This window comes from Anastrepha obliqua, chromosome 4 (genome assembly GCF_027943255.1).
Source record: "Anastrepha obliqua isolate idAnaObli1 chromosome 4, idAnaObli1_1.0, whole genome shotgun sequence".
Lineage (NCBI taxonomy): Eukaryota > Metazoa > Arthropoda > Insecta > Diptera > Tephritidae > Anastrepha > Anastrepha obliqua.
The window spans coordinates 91539935-91557888 of NC_072895.1; the positions used below are offsets into that span (position 1 = coordinate 91539935).

The 17954-nt window shown below is 38.5% G+C and overlaps 2 protein-coding genes across 3 annotated transcripts; one reads left to right on the top strand and one right to left on the bottom strand.

Moving 5' to 3' along the window:
• The first annotated feature begins 213 nt into the window (after nucleotides 1-213).
• LOC129243779 (SR-related and CTD-associated factor 4) lies at nucleotides 214-14661 on the top strand. 2 transcript variants are annotated; one of them, XM_054881076.1, is made up of 9 exons: nucleotides 214-483; nucleotides 2253-2843; nucleotides 3023-3523; nucleotides 4055-4219; nucleotides 4323-4409; nucleotides 6010-6316; nucleotides 10870-12279; nucleotides 12357-12608; nucleotides 12739-14661. In XM_054881076.1, the coding sequence occupies exons 1-9, from the start codon at nucleotides 454-456 to the stop codon at nucleotides 13674-13676; spliced, it is 4281 nt and encodes a 1426-aa protein (XP_054737051.1). In that variant the 5' UTR covers nucleotides 214-453; the 3' UTR covers nucleotides 13677-14661. The 2 variants fall into 2 exon arrangements, with proteins under 2 accessions (XP_054737051.1, XP_054737052.1); XM_054881077.1 differs by lacking the exon at nucleotides 3023-3523.
• Nucleotides 14662-16364: 1703 nt separating this feature from the next.
• On the bottom strand, nucleotides 16365-17173 carry LOC129246376 (U6 snRNA-associated Sm-like protein LSm1). The gene is made up of 3 exons (XM_054885143.1): nucleotides 16988-17173; nucleotides 16718-16902; nucleotides 16365-16662 (listed from the first exon to the last, which is right to left on the bottom strand). Exons 1-3 carry the CDS (start codon nucleotides 17040-17042, stop codon nucleotides 16489-16491), a joined length of 414 nt encoding a protein of 137 aa, XP_054741118.1. The 5' UTR covers nucleotides 17043-17173; the 3' UTR covers nucleotides 16365-16488.
• Nucleotides 17174-17954: the final 781 nt, after the last annotated feature.

The following is a 17954-nucleotide window of genomic DNA, read 5'->3' on the forward strand; positions in this document are numbered from 1 at the left end:
ACACTTTGCATTTAACACTAGTTATTAATCTTCAAACTCAAACTATTTAACGAGCACATAACCCGAGAACTTTTCTGAAATAGCGTATGCAAAATGCATACCTACAACTTTTTATTGATGGCGCCACCTGCAGCCAAATTTCATTACCAAATGTCAAAACGGTCATCGAAAGAAAATTGAAGAATCGCCATTTTGCTTTTCAGTTTCCCTGAATTTGTGCGTGTGTGAATTTTTGCCATAAGTGCAACCACGCGAGAGAATTATCGCAATTTTTGTGAAAATATTCATAAAATTAGTGAACATTTTACGGAAACTAAGTGAAAAGCTTATAAAGAACATTCTGTTGCTTAGTTTATATGTGCAAAGGGTGTTATGAAGTGAATATAAAACGTTGAGTGAACGGCAAAAAAGAAAAATTGGCAACAGCTCTTTGGTGTATAGTGCTCGTGCAAAATGGAAAACGTCGCCGCCTTCAATAATGAGGTAAGTGGCTCAGAAAAATTTGGAAAACGTTTTCAAGAAATAATTGTCTGCATACAAAAAGTGAAAAAACAAAAAAAATCCATAAAAATTAGAAAACATAAGAAAAAGTGAATAAGACTACGCCTTTGCAAGCCTTGACCGATGGTTTTTGCAATGTAATTTAGTTCAGCTAACGTGTATCTAGGCAGCGCTATCACATTTCTTTATACATCTCTGTGAATTCGCGGCTAACTCGCTTTTCTTTCGATTCTAAATAAAATTTAGTTGTACATGAGTAGCGCGGCAGACCTAGCGCCGTCTTTTTGGCATATCTTTTATTCCAATTAACTACTATAGACCAACGGATTTTATGTGCTTATATGGAGGAATTATTTTCTCTGAAAATTTTCGCCATAGTATACACATATTGGGGCTGTCTAAAAAGCTTGGTGACACACTTAAGAATTTAAAAGCATTTCCGTTAGATACACTTCACTAAACCAAGTTATGGTAAATTATATTCTATCAGTGTAGATATTTTTGTTATTCTTAGCGAATAACTATCACAATAACTCTTTTCAGACCTCTAGAGAGTTTTTCAGCAGAGAACGTTAATGTATCAATTATTAACGTCATTAACGTTCTCTATTTTCAAAGTTCGAAGCAAGTGATAGGTGAATGCGGCAGATTAGTAATATGGTGGATGTAACAAAATCTCAGACGAGCCAATTATTTATAACACTGATAGTATTTATATGGTATTGATAATATGACCTTATAGCTAAGATAGAAGTAACGTTCATGTGTAATCGCAAACAGTCAGCTTGGACGCCGACCAAGTGGAAGATAGTGTATGAGCCTTTCTGTTGATCATTTGTACGACTGTCTTCCTAAGCGACGCAATTTTTTTATATGTACAACTGCAATATTTTGCATAATAAAATTCGGCGATAAACGATTTGCGTTGTAATGCGTATCGGTAATTTGATGTATGCATTTAGGAGTTTTGCGCGATTAGGCATCATATGCTTTTTGTACTTATGCAGCGCAACTGAAGTTAACTGATAAACGGTTCACCAGATAGGGCTAGTTTACTGGCGTGGCAGCCCTTGGTCAGGAAAAATCCGACTTATTCCGGTAACGTAGAACCGGCTGCCGTCCCTTTGTTGTTGTTGTAGCGACATTCTTCATACATGTACGGACTCTCTTCCAATTGAATTGTAACCACCCAAATATTTGGTCTCAGCAGATATCGGTAGAAGGGTGTTGCATGTTTCACCACCAGTTGGAGGTCCTTTCCAATATCAATGTCGGTTTGCTGTGGTATTCATTTGCAAAGCGCATTAAGAATTTTTATCTGCAACTTCTCCAAAATATTTATAACATCACATTGCACCAGAGCAGACTTCATGTCTATGATCCCATTTCAAAGTATGAAATACATCAATTGAATTTCGTTGCGTTGTTTGAGCCCTGGTCATTTATAAAAACAAATTTTGTATAGATATTGCCAACTTCCTTCCGTTTTTAGTGTACGAAATCAAGCGTCCCGTCCTCATTTTAAAACGTATTTAATCTATTGTGTTCAATATTAACTAATGGTACAACATCGTAGTAATAATTCGTTATTTTTTTATGCTATATTGATTGATTGTAACACGCTCTCTATATTTATGGTATTGAAAGCATTAGCATCAACATTTTCATATGGCGCTGCAGCTCTTTGTGAGTCTCGGCCCGAAAATTTAATTGAAAATACTATATTAAAATATAAATTTGTTATTTCACAGCTTTCGAGCCTCTATGATCAGAAACCGCCTATTTCAAAGGCCAAAATGGCCGCCATCACCAAATCTGCGATGCGTGCCATCAAGTTCTACAAGCACGTCGTTCAGAGTGTCGAAAAGTTCATACTCAAATGTAAACCGGAATATAAGGTTCCGGGTCTGTATGTGATCGATTCGATCGTACGACAGTCACGGCATCAATTCGGTCCCGACAAAGATGTATTCGCTCCACGTTTTGCCCGCAACATCAAGGAAACATTTGCGAATCTATTTCGTTGTGCGCCCGACGATAAAAGCCGCATTATACGCGTCCTTAATTTATGGCAAAAGAACAACGTTTTTGCACCTGAAGTCATACAGCCAATTTTCGATTTAGCCGATCCAAGTCATCCAATTTATCAATTACCACCCCCTGGTGCAGGTGGTCCAGGCGTTTCCGGAAATAATTTAGGCGATAATTTAGCTGGCGCAGCAAACGGTCTGAATGTTTCAAATACTTCGATGGAGTTAAACATGAGCAATATGAGTGCAGCTGCTATGGCAACAGGATCCAACAATTCCGAGGATAAACACGGTGGAATGCCAGATTTATCGGTAAGTTATCGCATTTTCGTTTCTTACGCATTATGTCTCACAAAAGTTAATAATAACAACACTAACAACGTTGTTAAATCTGTGGCTCTATCTTTTTCGCAATAAACATGCATACTAACGAATTGTCTAACTTATTACCAATCAAATCATACGAAACAAACAAACAAATAACTATATAGTCCATGAGTCATGAGAAAGCTCAGAATGTTCTTGATAATAGTACATTGCGCCAACTGGAGCATATGCAGCAATATTTAAAACGTCATAGTGCATCATCAACGACTGTAAGCTCAGCCAAACCGTCACGAGAATTGCGGGAATCACGTGAACTGCGTGAAACGACACGAGATGTGCGTGAGCTGCGTGAACCGCGTGAAGCGCGTGATTCACGAGAGCTACGTGAAATGCGTGAGTCACGTGAGATGCGGGATACACGCGCCGATCGAGACGCACACGAATATGCACGTCTAATCGATAGCGGCGCCGCTGCTGGGAGCAGTCGCAATGTCAGTAGTAGTGGAAATGGCGGTGCCGGCAGCAGTGCGCTCTCTGGAGGTGGCAATAAGTCGCAACACACTGAATCGTATGCGAAATATACAAAAAGCACACATGAGGTCATAATCGATGACGATGAGGGTATAGACAACAACTCGCCGCAGCATACATCAAAGCTGATCGATGTAAATTTTGTAATTCCAACTACTACATTTCATATGATAGCCGATTATGATTTTCTCACCAAATTAGCTACTCTTACATGCATAAATTGTTCGGTGCAACTTTAAATTAGAAACTTATTTTGGAATTTTTATGAAATCAGTTTTACTTTTCTTTACAAAATTTTTGTTTATTTTAACTTTTTTTCTTTTTTTACCGATTTTTTATGCTCTCGTAATCTGAACATCGATTGGAACAAATATATTTTGCTCAAAATTTTTGTTGATTTCTAATAAGTTTTACTTAGTCCTTATTGTACATCTATCAAATTTGTATTTCTGTATGCTGGTAGCGAAATATTCCTTAGTCGTTTTTCCATAAGTTATTATTTGTAGCACATTACCATTACCTACCTCGCTCTCTTTTTTACCCTGAACATTTTGTTGAAAAATGCTTTCCAAATCTGCCTTTTTGCGTTCGCTGCCTGTTAGTGTTTTTATGACTTTTACTTTTTTTGTACGCTTTTCTTGATATTAATTTTGAATATTTTTTAGAACAACAACCTTCAACAGCTGCTCAATGATCCCAATGTCTTGCGCCAACTACAAACGTTACAAAACTTCCAAAAAATGAAACAGCAGGAGGAACAGCAATACAAAATGAACGAAATGCGTTTGCAGGAAGTCGAATTTGAGAAACATTTACAAAATGTTCTAAAGGTGATTATTAACATAGTTGCCTATATGAATTATTCTATTTTTTATATACTTTGCTTATTTTTTTCGCTTTTTTGCATTTATTTTTACCATGCATGTAATTTAGACGCAGCAAGGTGGGCATGTCGTTGTCGCTGAAACAAGTGAGTTCAACAAAGAAGTGGAATTCGTATCGGTGGAACAAAAAATTGAGGTATATAATATTTACGTACACATATATAATTTTATGTTATTGTAATGTTTTAGATGTTTTATTTAATTAACTACGTTACGTAACTTTCATTTGACACAATAAAATGGAAATATTTTATGCAAGCGGAAATAATTAAGTTTTCGAGAAAAATTGTAGCGTGGTTCTACTTATAAAAAAGTTACTAACATTTAGTATATAATTTCAAATTGAATTGCCTCTTAGTTGCATTGCATGAAATATTCCATTTTACTTGTGCTGACGTGCGGCTGATTAAACTAAAATTAAACGAATCAAACATTTGACGCGATCACGAGCGATTGATTGATCAGCACCAATACCTGATGTTGTTATACTAAAGCATAAAAAATGTGAGAAAATAAATGTTCAAAACAATTCCCTCAACAACTTGAAAACATACAATTATTAAAAATTTCAAAAGTAAATCCAATTAAGGCTACTGAAAAATATCTCTAAAAAGTTTCGTGAAAAGTGGGGGGGCAGCACTCGCAAATCGAATGCTATTAACCGAACTTAAGCACCATTTCCATTTACTACTTTTACGTAGGAACAAAAAAAAAAGCGTGAAGCAATTAAAACCACAGTTAATTACTAATCGAGTCGAATAAATATCTTGCGGGGCTAACGAATTCACACGACCCATACGATGTAAAGAAAAGTATCCGTTTTAGAAGAACGAAGAAAGTCCGATAATATTTAAAGAATTGGCAGACAAATTGCTATTATACATACGTGGTTATTTTGATTATAAATTCAAAAAAAAAAAAAAAATAATAATAATAATTGTACACCTACATACGTACCTACTTTTATATATAAACAAAAAATTCGAATTGAATTGACTTTGACTCCGTTTGGCGTCGGAATTTCCATCCAACGGTTTATGCGCATGCGTAAGCGTTGAAAAGGTAAGATTATCACTGATGAAATTCCGCCGGACTTGGTGTGAGACGTATAACAACGTTTGCGTAGCGAGCTGCTGGTAAGTTAACTACACAATTTTTTGTTTAACTTTAAATTAAAAAAATTATAAAAGCAAAGATTTAAGAGATCAATCGAAATGTAAAACAACTATTTTAAATGCTTTAAAAAGAGGAATAAAACGTGAAATTTGCTCAAAAAACGTAAATGAATACAGCAATGTGTATATATATGCGTGTGTGTAAAAAACACATACACGAATGAATCAAATAGACACACGTCAACACCACTCTATGCCACGACGCCTTACAGCCGGGCTCTTAGGGCTAGCGTATTGAAGTAACGGTTTTTTTTAAATAAACTATTTATTTCAACTACGTCAAAATGCGACATTTCATCAAACCCAACAGCAAAATCATCCAGTCACAGTATTTTACCATCTCATACAATACAAAATCTAGTTTTACCCACTAACATTGCCAATCATCCTTCAACTAAGTAAATCCTTTCCTTTCAACTCCGTTTTTTGCCACCTATCTCCCTCATCTCAACTTGTTTTTCTTTTGCTCATTACTTCCTTTCATTTTAGTTTTCTCAAATTTTATTTTTTTTTTTACAAAAATATATATCTTGACTTTGCGCTCCTACTTCCAAATCATAGGTTATCAATTTGGATGGCAACGATTCACGCAGCCCATCGCCATCACACGATCGTGATCGCTACAAGCCTTCTCGTCGTCGCAGCAGCCGTAGCCGTAGTCGTTCGCGCTCTCGTGAACGTGGTCGTCGTCGGCGATCGCGTTCTCGTTCGCGCAGCCGTTCACCACGCGGATCGTATAGACGTCGTACATCACGTGATCGCGATCGCAACGAGCGTAGCAGCATCAGAGATAAGGAGAAGGAACGGGAACATGAGCGTGAGCGCCGTAGGAAGGGACTGCCGGATATACGAAAGGAGCATTTAAGTGGTAAACTATTAATTATATCACAAAATGTATAAAATGTACATTGAAATTTATTTTGCATATAGCCACGTTTTGCACTACTAATTATGTTTTTTTAGGTTTTGGCGACGTCGATGCGGTTTTCGTTATTTTATGGCTCTTCGCCATATAGAATCTTATCCCAAATCGCAAGCTATAGTTTTTAATGTCGACTTAACTTTGAATATGACTCCATCCACAAGCTCGCGACTGGCGACACAACTTCAAGCATGTAATGGATATAACTACGAGCAGTTTTTTTAATTAGCGAAGCTTAAAACTCAATGCCGCCGGAATAAAACCTGTTGGACACATAAATCGTTAAAATAAGAATTTGTCGATCTTTTGATCAAAACGTTTAGGGAAAACATTACAGTTTTCACAAACCACATTTGAAAACACCAAACAACGCGGCTAATTCCATGTAATTCAAATTTCAAATGCGTAGCATATATCCACAAAGTTTCTTCAATTCATAAGTTTAATCTAAACAATGCTGGATTTAAAAATGAATAATGTGACGAAACTATTCATACTACAATGCATTGTGAAAATCAACTTTGCTTGGTTTCGCTATTTTTGAGGTTATAAAGCCTCTGCTTCTGTGGTCGAACCATTACGTCAAAGTATTAACTTTGTTAGATATGACCGAAACATTTTCCATCTTACGAATCTTGTCGACACCATTCACTTCGATATTTAGAAACAAGCAACAAGTGCTCCGCAATATTTACTAATGACTTCCTTTTGTTTCTTTCAGCTCTTTTTGGCATCTTTGTTGTTGGCTGACGTGTGTGTATGTGAAAAATTGAAAATAGTGCCCGAACTAAACATTTAAATACAAGTTTTAAGAAAAAAAACTTATACGAAATCAAGTGTTGAACACAAGAGCTTCATAACATAAGTGTTTTATCTACGTTTTTGAGCAAATTTCACAAACTAACGCGTTAGAAAAAAAAAACGAAACTAAGCCAAAAATATATAAAAATCTAAATAGGCGTATGATTTTACAATAACAGAAAAACGCATATTTAAAAACCAAAAATACCCAACTACAAAAATTTGTTATCGAAAAATGAGTTATATATAGGCTGTGAGAAATCGATTATTGTACTATCGATAATAAATGTAAAATAATATTAATAACAATGTGACGCATAACACGTTTTTGACATAATAGGTCTGTTCATGTAAAAATTATCCAGCACCTTAATTTTCGAGAATCCACTCTCAAAGAGAAAAATATCAAAAAAAATGCATGAACGCAAACCCAGTAATAATTTGCCAGTTTTACGAAGAGGTGATTAAATTGTTGGCATGGAAAATCACAAAAATAAAAAAGTTTTTTCGGCTGAGCTACATCCGTATTAAATTAAAAAAATATATATATTTTATTCGCATTATACATAAAATGCAAAATAACGAGCTTAGCTTCACATGATTTTATTTTGACTACAATAATTTGTTCATTTCATCATCGTTGCCAGATGAAAAACACTCCACTAACAATTGCATTGTTTTGGCAATCAGAGTTTTCTTTATATTTTCCTGGCTTCCGTCTATATTACTAACAACCGCCAAATTAGTTAATAACAACAAGCCAAAAACCCAAAAGATACCTTTAATGCTTTCGATTAGGGTTTTTTCTGAAATATGTATCTACGTTCCCCATTTTAATCATCAGTATTTAAATTTGGAGCTTTGACTCAATTCGCAAATTGTAATTCGTGTTTATTTTTGCTTTGCGATCAGCTGTTTTTCTCACTTATGAATTCTTCCAAGTAAAAACTTGCAACTTCCCCTCAAAATGAAATGCCATTTTGCTCTCTCACTTTCCCATACTTTGCAAGTTTTTTTTTTTTGAATACATGAACACCAAGACTTGATAGTTTGTATAAATTTTCACAAATTATTTGCTTCATGAACAGATGTAATGTGACGCATAAAACATTTTTGACCTAATATGAGCTGAGTCTACCGTCCAATAAATAATTTTTATTAAGTCATTTTCAACAGTGTGATTGAAGAATAAAAAGCTGTTAATAACAACATTCAATATTTTGATTGAATGATTTCATGCACAAAATTTAAGAAACTAAAAATTTGGATTTTTAGGTCAGCTTAGGTAGGCGATCCTAGTCTTAAAACTTAGGTCGTCAAAAGGGCCTGTCGAAAATGTGCACATTAAAAAAAGTTATAAAATTCACAGAAGAATTTTGAGGTTGTGATGCGACGTTAGAAAACCAAAGTGACTCGTGTATAAGAAGTAATCGGAGGAATAATTTATTAGAAGCGAAAAGAGTATTTCAAATAGTGAATAGAAAATAGATGACATAAAATCAGTAAACAAAAATTACCCTATACCCCTTACGGTAAATGATAGTTTTAACAGCTAACAATTTGATTAAGAAAAAAGAAAAAATAAATATGAAAGGGGTAAAGTTACGCATAAAACCTGCATCTAATTTTCGCGTTTTTAGCCGAGTTTAACAAAACGCGCCGCCAGTCGTTAATTTTTTGCAGCACTCTGCCTTGAGATTCCATAAATAAATATAGTACATTTATTTATTTCATCTGCCGCCGTAGCCGAATGGGTTGGAGTGTGACTACCATTCGGACGTGCATAGGTTTGAATCTTCGTGCATTAAGCATTAAATTATAGAAACTTTTTTCTAATAGCGCCATCCGCAGGCAATGGCATTGTATTTATGCCATGAAAAAGCTCCTCATAAAAAAAAGTGTATTTCTACCATGAAAAAGCTCCTCATAAAACAAAACCATTTGCCGTTCGGAGTCAGCTTAAAACTGTAGGTCCCCTCTTTTGTAGAACAACTTCAAGACGCACACCACAAATAGGAGGAGGAGCTCGGCCAAACACCTAACAAAAGTGTATGCGCCAATTATTTATTTATTTTTTAAGTTCTCTTTCTTTGTTGGTGTTCTGGTAGTTACTGCTCTACCATTCTAAGTGTGCGTTTCCTTTAACTTACTGCTATTTATTGCAAGACTGGGATCTACTACTAGATTACCCTGTATCCGATTATATTCCTGGGACTGAAAGGACCTGAATTTATATCCGGTCAAGGACTGTCACTTCAGCAGTATTCCCCAAACATGTATGTGGAATGTTTTATACCGTTACAATAGCAAAAATAATTTTCCATTGTCCTTAACGTTATAGCAGCTATACTAAACCCAGCCTGTTAAGTATTGCCGTCGCAGCCATTTCACCACAGACTCCAAAAACAAAATGTTAAGACAGAAATATCTCGGATGCAAAGTAGTGTTAGATTAGTTGTGGTTTGAGGATACACGAGAGGACTTTAGATAAACAAGGTGGCGCAAAATTAATAACCCTATCGAAAGATTTATAGTTTTTACAAATGTTGTACATCACTCATACACTTGTGAACTATAGACAGCTGCAATAAATTTTTTTTTTTTATTTAGTACAAAAATTGTATGATTGATTTTGCGCCACCTTGTATATACAGACCATGTCGAGATCCATTCTGTATAGGAAGCAATTTAGGCTACTATACAGAAGGCACTTATGCCAGTCGGTAACATCCTAATCTGCCGAAGAAACTTGACTTTTTCGTCTACGATTGGGTCATCATACCCACGACAATCGATTCTGCGTACGAGAATGCCACGTGCTTTACTCAATTAGAGGTTTTTGTGTCAGTAAGATTGCAACTGAACGGTACTGCTTAGCTGCCGTATGAAGCTATGGTTGCCTTTAGCTGTACTTTAAAGGTTTTATTTGCTAGATGATGTGTTTTTATACAAAAGCTTAGTTAGGGTTTTGTTATAAGTAGCCTTATTGACAATATATTTGTTATATTGAAAACAGTATTTATTTAGAAATGTAGTATTAATTGTTACATGTTTGGCCGAGCTCCTCCTTTAATTTGGAGTGCCACGCCTAAATGGCAAATAATTTTTTACAAAAAAAAAAATATTAAAACAATGTTTATGCCTGGCGAAAGGGATTTTTATGCCTGCAGTGGATTATAAATCCGGGCTCTATTGATTGGCAGTAACGCAGAAACCCATTCAGCTACAGTGACCACCATCATTATATGAACCCTAAAAAATTCACATGTCAATCAGCTCCATATACTCGAAAATTAAAGTGATATATTTACTAGAAGGACAGGATGTAAAATTTTGTACCGAATGAGGTTAGTGAAAATTAGGAATGAATTGCCAGCGTCGAGAGGAAATTGAGTGGTAAATGAAAATGGTTGAAAAATTTAACCGTAGTTGGGATATCAACCAAAAATACTCTTCGTGTGAGAAATTATGGATCTGTTCCATGCGCCGATACTTTAAAAAATCCAAATATAACAATTAAAACCATTAATTTTTATTGTTGGTTGTTTCGAACAACACATCAAAAAAACAGCGTCGCACTTCAGCAACAACAAGATTGCCCATATTCTAATTTATGGCTCTACAATATAGTTTCTATACTCGCTTCGATGTTTTCACTTCAATACTAATTCCCTTCTCTTCTCTCTCGCTCATTGCAGTCTGCAGTACCACACTGTGGGTGGGCCATCTGTCGAAACTGGTCTATCAAGAGGAATTATCTGATACTTTTGGCGCCTATGGCGATATCGTGAGCATCGATTTGATTGTACCGCGCGGCTGTGCATTTATCGTTATGCACAGGCGTCAAGATGCGCACAAAGCCATGCAAGGTCTGAAAAACCACAAGTTACAGGGACGCGCAATTACTATCTCATGGGCTGCCGGCAAAGGAGTTAAAAGCAAGGAGTGGAAGGACTTCTGGGATCTGGAGTTAGGCGTCACCTATATCCCGTGGACAAAGCTGGATAATGAGACGGATTTCGATACCTTGGAAGAAGGTGGCATGTTCGATGAAGATTCGATGCCCGGGTGGGTAAAAGACAAAATCAATCATATGAAGAGTTTAAAGGAGAAAGCTTCAGAGAGTGCCGCCAATATGCCTCCTGGCGCCCCGCCTGGACCGGCGCCCGGAAATGCTGGATTGTTGTTTGGCATTGATACCACACAACCACCGCCGGGCCCACCCCCTACTAGTGGTCCACCACCAAAAATGCCAATGATGGCCGTTCAATTTCCGATGGCGCCCCCTATGGGCGGTCCACCGCGCATGCTCGGTCCCATGGGTCCAATGCCCATATCCGGTATACCAATGCCACCGAACATGGTTCCCGGCATGCCACCACCACATCCGATGATGATGCCAACTGGCATTATGCCACCAGCTTTTCCACCCATACCTGGACAAGTTGCTGGCACCACTGGACCTCCGCCGGGCATGGGACCGCCGATGGGTATGCCACCGCCAGGTGCACCTGGTCAATATCCACCTCCAGCCGCTATGGCAGGTGGTATGCCCCCACCAGCGGTTGGTAGTGTATCCTCCAATGACGACCAAATGGATATTGAAATGGATGAGGATGATGGGCCCAGTTCAGCTACTATACCAACACCAGTTAGTGCACCCTCCATGAACTTCAACCAACCACCACCAATGTTTGGTGGCCCCAGTGTACCAGGTCCCGAAAATAGCGCTGGGGATATGTTTAGTCGTGAACGTGGTCGTGAGCGTAGCGGGCCGGCCAGTGGCAGCCGCTGGGGCGGGCGTGGTAGTGGCGAAGAAGTAGACTTGGCTGAAGCTGCGAAAAGGTGGCGCGAAAATGGCGGACAGTCTAATTTCAATGAGGTCGGCATTGGTGGACCACCCAACTTTAATGAAGGCGGTATGGGTGGCCCGCCGAAATTCAATGACGGTGGTATGGGTGGTGGGCCACCCAATTTCAGTGATGGCAACATGGGTGGTGGAGCACCTAATTTCAATGAAGGAGGTCGTGGGGTACGCGGGGGTGGCCCAATGAATATACCCCCGCTAGATATCAACAATACACCACATCGCCCAGATTTTATGAATGGTAAGTTTGTGAAAAAAAACTAAGTGGGTGTCCTATTCATAAAAAACTGCCTTACACAATACTTTTTTTCGTTCCAGATTTCGATGGCCGTGCTGGACCGCGTGGAGGGGGACCTCGTGGCGGTGGTGGCAATCATAACGGCGATTTCTACCCTAATATGCAGAATCGATTTAATCAACCAACCAGTCTTATGCAAATGCGTATACCTCCACCGAACGCGTTCAATCAGCGCATGGGTGGACCAGGCGGTGGCCCGATGTTCATGCCACGTGGCGGCCATGGAGGTCCTGTTGGCGGTCCGGGCCAAGGACAAGCTCCTGGAAGACAAGGTGGGTGTGAATTTAAAGTAAAATATTTTAAAACGGCGCGAAATACACCGAAAATATCAATTACTGTACCACCTGCTGCTAAATTGTATCAATTTTTTAATTCGCAATTTAAAAATTCTTCCGCATCCAGGCTTCTTCAATCCACGTAATCCATTTGATCGCGATGGACCTGGGCCAGGTGGCCGCGGCGGTCGAGGTGGCCGTGGAGGTCGTGGTGGTGGTCGCGGTGGCGGACCGCCGGCTCATGGCGCACCGAGCAACTGGAGCGACGAAGAGGGCGATGATGGCAACATGTTCAAGCGACGTGGTGGTGGCCCAGGTGGAAATCGGTTCCGTGACCGAGATGGCCCCGAAGAGTGGCATGGGCGAGGTGGCCCCGGTGGTAACCGAAGAGGTGGTCCAGGTGGCGGTCGCGACCGTCCTGAACGCGGTGATCACCGCGATAATGAACGAGGCGACCGCGGACGAGGCGGAAACCGTCGAAACTCGCGTGACGATTTGCGTGAAGAAACGAGCACGCAAAACACAAAGCCGGTTGGCGCTAAGTTTGAAGACACCGAAGCTGATTGGGATCTGGAGTTGGAGGATTACAAACCAGAGGGTGCTTCAGCAGCTGCAGCAAAAACCACACCAGTTGCGAATGATGCTAATAGAAGTAAGACAACGAAAAATAAAGAAGAAAGTCTAGATGCCGACATAGCGCAAAAGAAGGAACCTGCAACCGCAACAAAAGTGACGGAAGATCACGCTGTGCCGCAGCCGAAAGAAAACAAACCAGAAATCCAGCCAGAGAAACAAAAGGAGCAAACAGAACCAAGTGAGAAACCGCAAATACAGCCAACGGAGGCGGCGGCGCCTGCACCTGCACCAGCACCAACAAAGCCAGCGTTGGAAACCGCACCGTCACAATCGCCACCAGCTATAACTCCAACACCCGCAAAGCCCACACCTGATGAGAGCAATAATAAGCCAGCAGCAGCACCAGTTGCTGAAGCAGCAGCAACAGTAAGCGCAGACGCAAACGCACCGCCATCAACGGCCAATGAAGCGGAAAAGCCAAGTGAATGAGTAAAGCGTTGATGAGATGATGAGGGAGGATGAATAGTAGAGAACAAACTCAACATACATACATATTAAATGTTAGCAATTTTTTATTTTTATTTTTATTAAATATTAATTCTATAGAAAGTTACATAAAAAAATAGACAAGAACTATTTTTTTTTTTCTTAATTTGTAAAATATGAATCTAACTTGAGAATTATTTTACTCACAATTGCTTTAGAGCATATATCTTTAATGTATAAACAAAAATGCGGGATAATGTAAAGAAATCTGCATTAAAATATGAAGTTTGAGGCGGGCGGGCACGCGTTGTAGAATGTCTTTGATAAATGGCGTATTAAAAGTGCATTCAAAATAAAAAAATCAAATAAGCTATGATTAACCAGACAACAGAGTAACGGATATAACATGTTAAGTGCTTTACTGTTTAATTTCACTGAGAGTATTCTTAAACAAAAAGCATGACAACAACTAATCACAAATCCAACTATGAAGACAAACCTAAAATTCCATATGTACTATATAGAAAAATTAAAAAAATAATGTTTTAATTTAAAGTGGAGGGAGTCTCCCAAAGACAGGCTTTTTCACACAAATATCCAGGGAAACAGATACTGTTTAATGTGTTAAGTATACAGAAAGTTTGCAATGCTTCAAAGCTTAGCTTAGAAACGCCTTCCAACGTAATTACAAAGGAGACAAAATCATTAATTTCTACTTATTTAGAGTTGGGGGAGAAAACATTGAATAAACTCATCGTGCTAACATTCAAAATCAAAGCATGCAAAAATGCACGTAGCCGGGTGAGGCGACCTATTTTTGAAATTCACAAAAATAAATATTTTGAACGACATTTAAATCATAAAAATGCATACATAAATGAAATATCGAAGTTCAGAGTTAGTATGTATCTAATTAGACTATTGCAAATTATCGCATATGTATATGTAATACGGATATCATTTGAAGAAATAAATACGCAAATGAAAATGTTCTTTTTGTTGTACAACCGAAACAGAAAATATAATTCGGTATAATGAAAAAATAAGCTAAGGAAAATCGCAGTGCAGTGATTGCATTGCATTACAGAAGTGTGATAAAAGTGCAAGTGGGGTTTACAAATTGCGGAAAAACTTAATATTTCGAGAATGTTTGTTTACCGCACGATTAATTGTCTTTCCCAAACGTCTGAAGTGGCACACAGAAAAATAAGTGCGTGTCCTCGCGCGGTCTGGTTCGCACCATAAAAGTTGTTCGAGAAAGAATTCGCAGAAATTCCCTTAGAAAGCAGAAAATCATATCCAGGGAAATCAATGTATCTACCAGATCCATGTTCAGACTAATTAGAGATGATCTCATGAAAGCCTTTCGTCGCTCAACTGGTCATCTTTTAACAACGAGCTTGAAAATAATTTAGACTACAGATGCAAGCAGCTTCTTCGGTGGCACGCGGTCAACGGCCACAGATGTGAAAATTTTCACTGTTGGCCCAGTTTTTAATAAGCAAAATAACAAAATGTGTGCTAAAACTTGTAACAAAAAATGTTGTTCCAAGGGTTCAGCGTTGCTGATGGAGTTTCTTGTAAAGGCATTACATCTCTTCATTTCTGCGAAAAAGAGATTAATACCGGGACAAAAGTGTATCAGGAGGATGTCTTAGAAGGCATGGTGAAGCAGTACTCTCTGCAATAGAGAGCGTGGGTCCTCCAGCAAGATTCCGGCCGAGCCCATAAAGCAAAAACCACTCAGCAGTGGCGAAAAAACAATATTCCTGGGTACATAGCCGATAGCCCCGAACGATTGGCCATTTGGAAGTCCAGATTTTAATCCGTTGGAGGACATGACCCGACGAAGACCTCACAGAAATGCGGAGAGTATCAAACAGTCTTTGGTTCGAGCAGCGACGTCAATATCGTCAAGATGAAGGAGGCCAAGGAAACGCTGGATTGATAAGGTCACAGGACCCACGAAAAACAAATCCGCATTCCCTAAGTGTAATCCACGAAAGTTACTACTAAAACTCTAGAAATAAACTCAGCATGGAAAAATCTAAAGGGAAAACACTACCCCGGGGTTACGAAGAAAACACGTTTTTTTATTGTTCAAAATTAGCTTTATTCTTCAACGTAGTTTCCATCGAGAACAACGTAATCGTTCCAGCGGCGCTCTAACATTTCAATACCACCATCGGAGAACGATTTCCGATTACCATTTCCCCCCGATAGTCGGTTCACAGTTACTGAAACGACCCGGATTTACTATATATCCGGCCAAGGAATGTCATTCCAGCAGCACTCACCGTACATGTTTTTTCTGCTACAACAACAACAACGATTTATCCTTTACCTCAAAGTAGACCTCAGTCTCAGCGATAACCTCTTCATTCGAGAAAAATTTCTTAACAGCGACCATTTTTTCTAGGTCTGCGAACAGCCAGTAGTTCAATCACGGTTTGTCACTTCAACTGTATGAATAGCCACACTCGGATGTATTGCCTTATCCATCGGTATTATCTCGAATTCCATGTGAGCAAATATTCCCATAAATTCTAATATAATACAAGAACAATTTTTTGTTTTGCTTTTTTGTGCGGGAATTTATGGTAAAGATTTGTTCACATGGAATTCACGACACGAAAAATGTGTGGTATATATGAGCGATACCCCATACCTTTCTACTATTTAAACATCATATTTTAAATGAAATTTGTTAAAAAAAACTTGTATTCTTTCCTGACCTGCTTTAGTGACCTGCTAGTTTGTTGTTTACAATATATGATTATTTATCTTCTTAAAATGTGCAATTATTAACAGTTACTTAACAAAAGTCTTCATTGATTATATCTGTATTCACCGCTAAGCCACGTTCCTTCAAAGCTTTTGATATAAGCCGATGTTTTTCTTGCCTCTGTTCTTGTTCCCTACGCTGTGCATCCAATATTTCATCAACCGAAATCTCTTTCAGTGGCAGTTTCGATTCTTTTTCACGATCCTATAAAGATAAGGCATCTTAGTTGTGAGCGGCATTATTGATTTATTTTACTTACAATTTCTCCCAGCAACACGACATTCTCACCCCGTATGATGAATACGCCTCGCGGTATATCACCGTATTCATTGCCTACATGTATACGTTCGATGGTCCGATGTAGCACCAAATTGGCGAATTGATCTACCGAGCGCAAGTAACCAATTAGCGTCCGTCCATCGCGCAATAGTACCATCAGCTTTTCTATACAATGAAAATAAGTGTAAAAAATATCGCTTGAAGCCAGCGCAAGTGGCACCTGCAATTGGTTAGCACTTCGAAAACTTACTGTCCACTTCTTCCAATAGATGCGCTGTACCGGCAAGCGGATTTAGATCATCCATTTCAATGTTTTCTTTATTACTTCAAGAATTTAAGATATTCACTTTTTTCTGTACTTTTTTTTAGTTTATTTCATATTTTACAGACAAACAGTACAAATTTATTAAGCTGCTATGAAAATGTTTACAAAATAATTAAGCAAAAATGACAATTGGATTTCGGTAACGTACAGTGTTGAGGAACAAATAAAATTAACAAACAATCGAGTGAAACTTAAAAAATTAAAACAGTTAAAAGTACGTTCACATATGCAGCAATTAGCAGTAAGTCCGCGAAATTAATCTACTTGTTCATATATGGCAGATTACCTGCAAAATTGACAATCAGCTGTCAATACTGTTTTGAAGGGAGGTATAAATTGGTTTGGTGGAATATTTAAGCGTTTTTGGTTTGTTTACTTATTATTAACGATATGAAGAAAATGCATAGAGAAGCAATAGTTAATATACCAGGTGTACAAGCTTAAATCCGCTGTTTTTTTAGTAAAAAAAAACCCATTTTTTTATAGAAAGCAAAAAAAAAATTTATTCAAAGTATTTGCCCTCGCTAGCTATACATTTTTCCCATCTCTCGGGCAATTTGTGTATACCACGCCAAAAGAATTCTTCATCTTTCGAGGCGAACCACTCGTCAAGCCATTTCCGGACGTCTTCGTACGAATCGAAGTGCTGCTCGGCGAGCGCGTGACCCATCGATGAAAACAGATGATAGTCCGAAGGGGCCAGGTCTGGTGAATAAGCGGGATGAGGTAACACCTCCCAATTGATTGTCTCCAAGTAGTTTTGGACCATTCTTGACGTGTGCGATGGGGCGTTGTCGTGGAGGAAAATCAGCTTCTCATGTCTTTGTTCATAACGAGGCCTTTTTTCACGCAAAGCACGGCGCAATTTGATGAGTTGTTGGTGGTAGCGATG

Excerpts from the sequence above, each read along its gene's own strand:
- LOC129246376 (XM_054885143.1), bottom strand. The coding sequence starts at position 17,042 with ATGGATGATCTAAATCCGCTTGCCGGTACAGCGCATCTATTGGAAGAA. Across the intron at positions 16,903-16,987 it reads TCTATTGGAAGAAGTGGACA|AAAAGCTGATGGTACTATTG; the intron begins GTAAGTTTTCGA and ends TTCATTGTATAG. Across the intron at positions 16,663-16,717 it reads TCGTGTTGCTGGGAGAAATT|GATCGTGAAAAAGAATCGAA; the intron begins GTAAGTAAAATA and ends TTATCTTTATAG.
- LOC129243779 (XM_054881076.1), top strand. The coding sequence starts at position 454 with ATGGAAAACGTCGCCGCCTTCAATAATGAG. Across the intron at positions 6,317-10,869 it reads ACGAAAGGAGCATTTAAGTG|TCTGCAGTACCACACTGTGG; the intron begins GTAAACTATTAA and ends CGCTCATTGCAG. Across the intron at positions 12,280-12,356 it reads TCGCCCAGATTTTATGAATG|ATTTCGATGGCCGTGCTGGA; the intron begins GTAAGTTTGTGA and ends TTTTCGTTCCAG.